Raw genomic sequence first — 7,260 nt, 5'->3', positions numbered from 1 at the left:
TATGGACTTTTTATACTATTCCCTGTGTAAACGCTTTGTCAAAGTCCTTATTTCTAACTATAGCTGCAAGTCTTTTGCATGTTCCAAATAGAATGCTAATAAGGAGCCTGAAAATGTTTGTCCATTCATTTTTGCAAAATACGTAGCTTGAGCTCACTCGCATTGCACTGAAAGTGTCTCTAAGCAGAAGTGTTCTAGTCTTGCCATAGATTCTGAATGAAATTTGCTGCCTGAATTAAAATGAAATGTACCAACAGATGGCTATGCTTTGATCTTAATTACTTTACTGTAGCGCTGGCTCTATGTTTGCATATTTTAAGTTTCTGCCAGCCATAATGTTTGCAAGTTGACTGAAAGCCTGGTGTTGAACAGAGCAGCTTCTTTCACATGCTTGTATCTCCTATGGGATCATTTTTATTGGTTTTCTCCTTCTTGTTCTCCCACAAAGGGAGATTTGTGCTGCGAATAATTGTCTCCTTGATAGATTCTCACTCTTGAGCTTTGCTGCAGCTCCTCCAGAGTTAAAATGGTCATCTTATCCTCTTCTAAGAGCTACTTGTCCAAATTGTTAACTAAAGTGGTTACAGAAGAATTATTTATTTTTTTTAACTTTTTTCTGCGTTTTCATTCTGTTTCTCAACTGTGCGGCATTGAGTGAAGTAGAACTTCAGATGTTTATGTATAAAACATCAATTATGTTAAGAAACTACAATTTGTGTTTGGTTTTTCTACAGATTATCACTCCTGTAGGACTTGCAGATATATCGAAGGTGAAATCAGCCACAATAGGTGATGTTTGTGATTCTATGAGGCAACAACTCTTGGTTTTGGTGGAATGGGCCAAATATATACCTGCCTTTGGGGAATTGCCACTGGATGATCAGGTAAATAAAAAATAAAAAAAGATTTATATGAGCTTTAGCTGGAATTAGATCTGCTTGTACTTAGTCATAATCCAGTAATGATATGTCATAAATCAACACACAAAAACAAATACACAAGAACAAATTTAGAACCTATAAATTCATCAGAAAACATTTCTTTTTAGGTCTTATCTAGCTTTACCTTTTTGGGTATAAAAAGAAAAATGGGCTTCAGGTATTGCGGCATAGCAGTAGCCAGTAGGACTATGTTGTATGCCCTAAAACTCAATCAGTGAGACAAACAATACAGTGCTTAGTACTATATAATGAGTATTTTGTTATAAATGCTCTAAAGAAAAGAGAGCTCTTTGTATTTTTTACTGTTAATTTGGCCTATATTTATGTCTTTTTCCAGGTGAGCTTGCTCAGGGCTCATGCAGGTGAACACCTCTTGCTCGGGGTTGCCAAAAGGTCAATGCCATTTAAGGACTTCCTCCTTTTAGGTAGAAAATAACCACTGCATGTCTTTTTTTTTCCTCTACAAAATGGTGTAACCATGTGTGTCAGGACCGCTATATTAGACTTGAGAATGATTAACTAAAGCTTTCATTTTGTTTTACATGTCACTTCTAAGGTTATACTTTGTAAAACGAAAACATCATTAATTACGTAAACAATATAGTGAGTACACAGTTGTCATCTACAAACACTTAAGCATATTTTCTGCATTATTATACATCTTGGTTCTTACAGATTACTATTTAACTTTTCAATAGGACCTTTCAAGCTATAACAATTCACACACACACACCAGTGCCCAACCCATACTTGCTCAAATACCTTTCTATCCCTGTCAACTCCACTAACTGTGTCCACTGTTCCTGCAGGTAATGGCTGTGTGATACACAGGAACAGCCCCGAGTCGGAGATTTGCAGGGTTGCAAACAGAATTTTAGACGAGTTGGTCCAGCCTTTCCAGGATATTCAGATAGATGACAACGAGTATGCAGCTCTAAAGGCAATTGTCTTTTTTGATCCAGGTAAGGAATAAATGAAACCATGAGGCATCATCTGTAATGATATAAAAATTGTATTTATGCTAAGGATAAATTACACACAGGTTGACTAGTTTAACCAATATTTTTATTCCAAATGCAGGTGGTCACTCTTGATTAAAAGGAACCAAATATCACATCCAAACCTTTTTTTATTTTTATACTGTAAATTGCAAAAAACAAACAAAAAATAACCCTAATTTTTTTCAGAAGTCCTTCCACTGCTGAATTATACACACTTTAATAGGTCTATAATATTAAACACAAATATATACATTATATATTATATTAATTATGATTTAGTGTTTTATTTTTTGCATTATTCATGGGAAATTTGATGGAATTGCAGAGTATATTTGATGTTTCTGCATTTTGTGCCACTAGATGTCACTGCATATTGCTTAGTGGATCTATGCAGCAAAAACATTGATGTCTTCTAATCCTGTAAAGAACTTAAAATGTAATAAAACATGAAAAAAAGACAAAGCATTATATTCAGTATGAAACTGAAACAAGTTGTAAATCAATGAATGATATAATTTAATGATGGTACAGCTTTACAGGTAAATAACATAAAAAAAGGAAGCATTCCTGATAGTTTAACAAAAGTCCATTTTTTATTTCAGTTTTGTTTCCTCTTATAGATATACTCTTATCACTATATTTCCTATTTATGAGCACTATCACTGCCCTGATCTTATATAACCCATTTTTCTCTCCTGTAAATCCCCTAATTTTCCCTCCGTGCACCAGTTTAACTATAATCGTTCTATCAGTTCCACTCGTAGCCTTGATTTTATCCCCACTATTTCGTTTTTTTCCTCTCTCTCAGTCCTGTCCTCCCCCACCTCTATGTACTCTACCAGTCTTTTTAATTTTTTTCTTTCCAATCTCCAGATGCTAAGTCTTTGCGGGACCCTACAAAAATAAAGACAATGCGTCTTCAGGTAGGTCAACTTTTTAATCTTCAATTTATTGTAAGACTGCAGCTTCATGTATTGCATTTTATAGGGAATTTTAATATCAGTATTAAGGACATATCTTTTGCATGCATTTTACTTTACACATTGAAAGCATTGCTTTAGAATTCAACTATAAATGTGGAGGTTACTACTAGCGATTGGTGTTTACTGTGTGTGTTTGCAGGTTCAGATGAGTCTGGAGGACTACATTAATGACCGTCAGTATGACTCCAGGGGTCGTTTTGGAGAGCTCTTACTCCTGCTTCCCACCTTGCAGAGCATCACCTGGCAGATGATTGAACAGCTCCAGTTCATTAAGCTCTGTGGCCTGGCCAAGATAGACAACCTGCTGCACGAGATGCTGCTGGGAGGTAGGGCTGGGCAAGTGATTGCGCATGTAATTCTGTACACAAATAAGATGACCTTCAGCAAAATGACTGCTGGAACCTCTGAGGGGGTGAATGTGGGGAGCCACATTGAGAGATTGTAGGCACAGAAAAGTATACTCACTCAACAAAGTTGCCTAGGACATGTAAATATATAAACAAAAACAAAAAAACAGTGCAGAAGAACGGTGTATCTTTGCATAGCTCTCATGTATAATAGGCAAAGCAGAAATAGACCTACTTTGTCGCACAGTTGGGATACGAGGGACATTTGCACACATATCTAGATGTGTATAAATAATAAGCTAGAAAGCATCAGATATATATTTTAAGGAGGGCTATGTCATCCAGTTGAAACATCATTTGAAGTTTGATGTAAAAAGTCATCTGAAAAAAAAAAAAAAAAAAAACAATGGTAGAAAAAACAAAAAACAAAACCTCATGGATATAAAAACCTGACTTAGATGACAGTGTATAGGAAGAGAGGTATTTTCTTGTCAGAATTTGGAACGACCTCCAACAAGAACTGCAACTAAAACAACAAACTTTATCCTATTCAAATGTTGTTGGAATAATATTTTTTTTTAGATCTAAGATATGCAGGTTTTAATGGTGCATTTTACTGTTAACAGTTAAACACATAAGTATTTTATCATAAATAAATAACATCTATATTAGGATTGCATTTTCATTGCCTTGCTACAGTATCTATACTCTTTGATCATTCCCCCAACAAAGAGGTGGATAATGGTGAAATGGACATACTCTATACTTTGTAATGTTTTTCAAGAAAAATAATCCGGCATGCATTTCTATTCAGGCCTCCAGGCTGTATACGTACCAAACCCACTTATCGCCACACTTACAGCTGGAAGTTGTTGAGGTTGAACTTTAAGAGAAAGGATTTTTTTTTCTGCTCCTCCTTTAAAAGTAGTTCAAAGTTCAGCCAAACTGTATCGAGTTTCTGTGAACATCAATTTTAAAGTCTTGCCGCAGATTTTCATATGGATTTCAGTCTGAACTTTGGATTTTCCACATAAAAACTGCTTCCACCGCAAAGTTTCGCTTTGGGGTTCTAGAGATAAAGAAGTATTTGTTGAGGTCATTGGACATGTCTTTCTAGATCTGCAGTTGTAAAATACTTTATTTTCAGATGGTTGCCAAAAGATGTTCCGATCTTGGGATATTTTTTAAAGCATAGCCAAGCTTTAAACATCTTCAGAATCAAATTCATGGGTCCAGAATAGTTCTTTTTGTTTTTGCAAAGGAAAATAGGGTTTGAGCTTTGATGTAACAAGCTTACAAAACCGATGAATGTGAGTGTATTGACCTGAATAACGAGGCTGACAATGAAATATTTAGCAAGGTGCTTATTCATCTGGTTATGTACATAGCAAACAAACAGAAAGCCAAATATATATGCTTTTTTATGTGATATATGTTCAGGGCTAACAACAGAATCCAGCCATCTTCATCACCCAGCACACACCCAGCTGGCCCAGGACCCTGTGACAGGACACACCCTAGTCATCAGCACCATGCCAGTCACTCAGATTCCACAGATAGGTAAAGATTTAAAGAACAAGTGTCAAAAAATGCTAACAACCCCAAAAATGACTAAATATTCTTAAATTTCTTCATGCCTTTCTCTCATTCTGCAGCTTCACCTGAGACTCCCATGCCATCCCCACCACAGGATCCTGCCACAGAAATGTACAAACGTTTTCCTCAGCCTCACAATGCTACTGCCAGCCCTCCACCGTCCACAAAAGCAGAACCCTGACTCCTTCCTATATCATATCGAGTAGTTTCTCAGAGGATCAGTTTTCTCCTTGTCTGTAGTTTATTATAGTGATGCAAAAGCACTCCTTATTCAGTAGGTGTCTTAAAGACTTCCCACTGCCTATTCCCAGTGTTGCTGTTGGTATTGCGGCAACAATGGCCTTGGAATAATTGGCTGCTCTTCAAAAGTAAGCTTTTATTCAAATTGAAACCATCACAAGTCTACATGTTTCAACAAGAGAGCAGACACAGGGGCTTCGGCTGTAATGATCAGAGGGCACAGAGCAATTCAGGGGCTCATTTAGGCTCCAGCTGATGCTCTAACCTGCTCAGACCACTCGGATCATTTCCATAGTCATCTCACAGCGGCAGGGATGATGTGTGTGAGTAAAGTATAATGACGGCACAGCAGTAACTTCATTATTCGAACAGCCCGACATGACAACAAGCTCAGTCATCTGAAAAACTTTACGTAAACTGTATCGGAGCAACTACTGCTTACCTTTTACAGGTTTAAAAGACAAACCTTCCAGGAAAAAAAAAAAAAAAAGGCAAAATGATCTTATTTTACCCATTACATGTTTGATTGAATGTATTGAATGGAGTAGAAAATGGAGAAGAATAAAGGAATAAAAATTATTCTGAGTGAAAGTCATAATAACATGTATTACATTTAAAGCAGAAATCTCCATTTGGCCATGTTTGAATTATCTTAATAAATATTTGATCATCTACCTTCTACTCCAATGTGCCTTAAAACAAGGAGAGCACAGGAGTGTCTCAGCAGTAGAGTTTTTTCAGATGATTTGATTGACAGTAAATATCAGAGGAGCTGTTGTTACCCACAGCCAGTCTGCCTCTTTGACTTCTTTGTGCAGCAAACCTAATTTAATTCGGATTCTGACTTGACCCAACCCATGACTAAAAATGCTCTCAGAAATGTATGCAATTTAGTTTTGGAAAAAAGCAAAATAAAACAACAGTTTAACATGGAACAGAGTATTAGAAACAGTTAAAAATAAATATGGATAAAATAAATCATAACAGATTATGCTGCCCTTATTGGTAAATTATTCTTCTTTTTTCATTCTGGCAGGTAAACAGCACACACAAGAGACTAGCTGCTAACAATAGAGTCAATTTTCTATATAATTATACTAATAGCATAATATATGGAGCAAAAATTCTGTACAGTTTTTAAGGATACTTTTTTATTTTATTTTTTCATATCTCAATGTAAATAGTAGCACCCAGTTTGAATCAGATGCAATGATATTCCTGCTGCTGCATCACCATTTTAGTGACTGTGTATTTTGATATACACAGCCAAGTTAAAATAACCTAAGTTCGGGTAAAAAAAAATGCTGCAGTACATTCCTTTTTCGGAAATTGGATTGTCACAATTTAACCTTTTGTTCATTTGTTTCCTTCCCACTGTTTGAATCCACTATATTTACACAGACAAGTGCACCCGGTTTTCTTTGTTTTGGTGTTTAATGATGATAAACAGCAATGAGGGATTGTGCCCATATTCCGTCTAAATATGAAGCTATGATTTTTGTTTTGTTTCATGGAGTTTAGCACACTAAGGTAACTGCAAGTTTGAGGAAATTGACCATCTATTTTTAGATTTAGGGTTGGATTAGTCCTTCGTTTTTTTATGGATATTACTGCTCTTTATACACATGGGATTAAAATACAAATCATGTTATTAAATGTTCTACTTGGGATTTTCTGTTTAAGTAGATTTGATCTTGATAAAATATTTATGTCTTATTAGGAAGATTTTTGTTTATCAATTTATCGCATATCGACTGTATATAGGCTACATATACATTTAAACTGCATGTAAACATCACATGTATCAGACTAAATTATTGAAGCTGTGTTTGAAAACAGAATCATGTAAACTTAAAAAATAAAATTCTGTTGTTTCTATTAGTTCTTGAGTTATGAACATGCCTAACTTACAGGGTGCTACATAAATATTGCTTTTGACTTTAGCAGCTAATATTTCCCACAATGAGTTAGTGGCAAAGAAAACAAAAAGATAAGAAATATATTACTGATTAAGTCTAAAATGCAAAATGAAATTGTATTAACTTTAAATAAGCAAACTCGTTTAATGTAAATTCATATCTGATCACTTTTCAGTTAAGCCATCAATTAAGCTCTTCAGATTTATTACATTGTATTTAAGTTTTGTAAACAA

At 35.2% G+C, this 7,260-nt stretch overlaps 1 protein-coding gene across 3 annotated transcripts in view; it reads left to right on the top strand.

Moving 5' to 3' along the window:
- Positions 1–6,857, top strand: part of hnf4g (hepatocyte nuclear factor 4, gamma) — a 15,001-nt gene extending 8,144 nt beyond the window's left edge. For all 3 annotated transcript variants that reach the window (XM_015389338.1, XM_015389331.1, XM_015389345.1), the window contains exons 5-11: positions 735–884; positions 1,279–1,366; positions 1,751–1,903; positions 2,816–2,865; positions 3,065–3,251; positions 4,713–4,832; positions 4,928–6,857. In XM_015389338.1, coding sequence (XP_015244824.1) covers positions 735–884; positions 1,279–1,366; positions 1,751–1,903; positions 2,816–2,865; positions 3,065–3,251; positions 4,713–4,832; positions 4,928–5,049 — 870 coding nt within the window. In that variant the 3' untranslated portion in view covers positions 5,050–6,857. The remainder of the gene's footprint in view (positions 1–734; positions 885–1,278; positions 1,367–1,750; positions 1,904–2,815; positions 2,866–3,064; positions 3,252–4,712; positions 4,833–4,927) is intronic.
- The last annotated feature ends 403 nt before the right edge of the window (positions 6,858–7,260 follow it).

This window comes from Cyprinodon variegatus, unplaced genomic scaffold, assembly GCF_000732505.1.
Source record: "Cyprinodon variegatus isolate N-32 unplaced genomic scaffold, C_variegatus-1.0 Scaffold20, whole genome shotgun sequence".
Taxonomy (NCBI): Eukaryota; Metazoa; Chordata; class Actinopteri; order Cyprinodontiformes; family Cyprinodontidae; genus Cyprinodon; species Cyprinodon variegatus.
The sequence above is the reverse complement of the archived record's forward strand: the minus strand, read 5'-3'. Positions and strand labels throughout refer to the sequence as shown.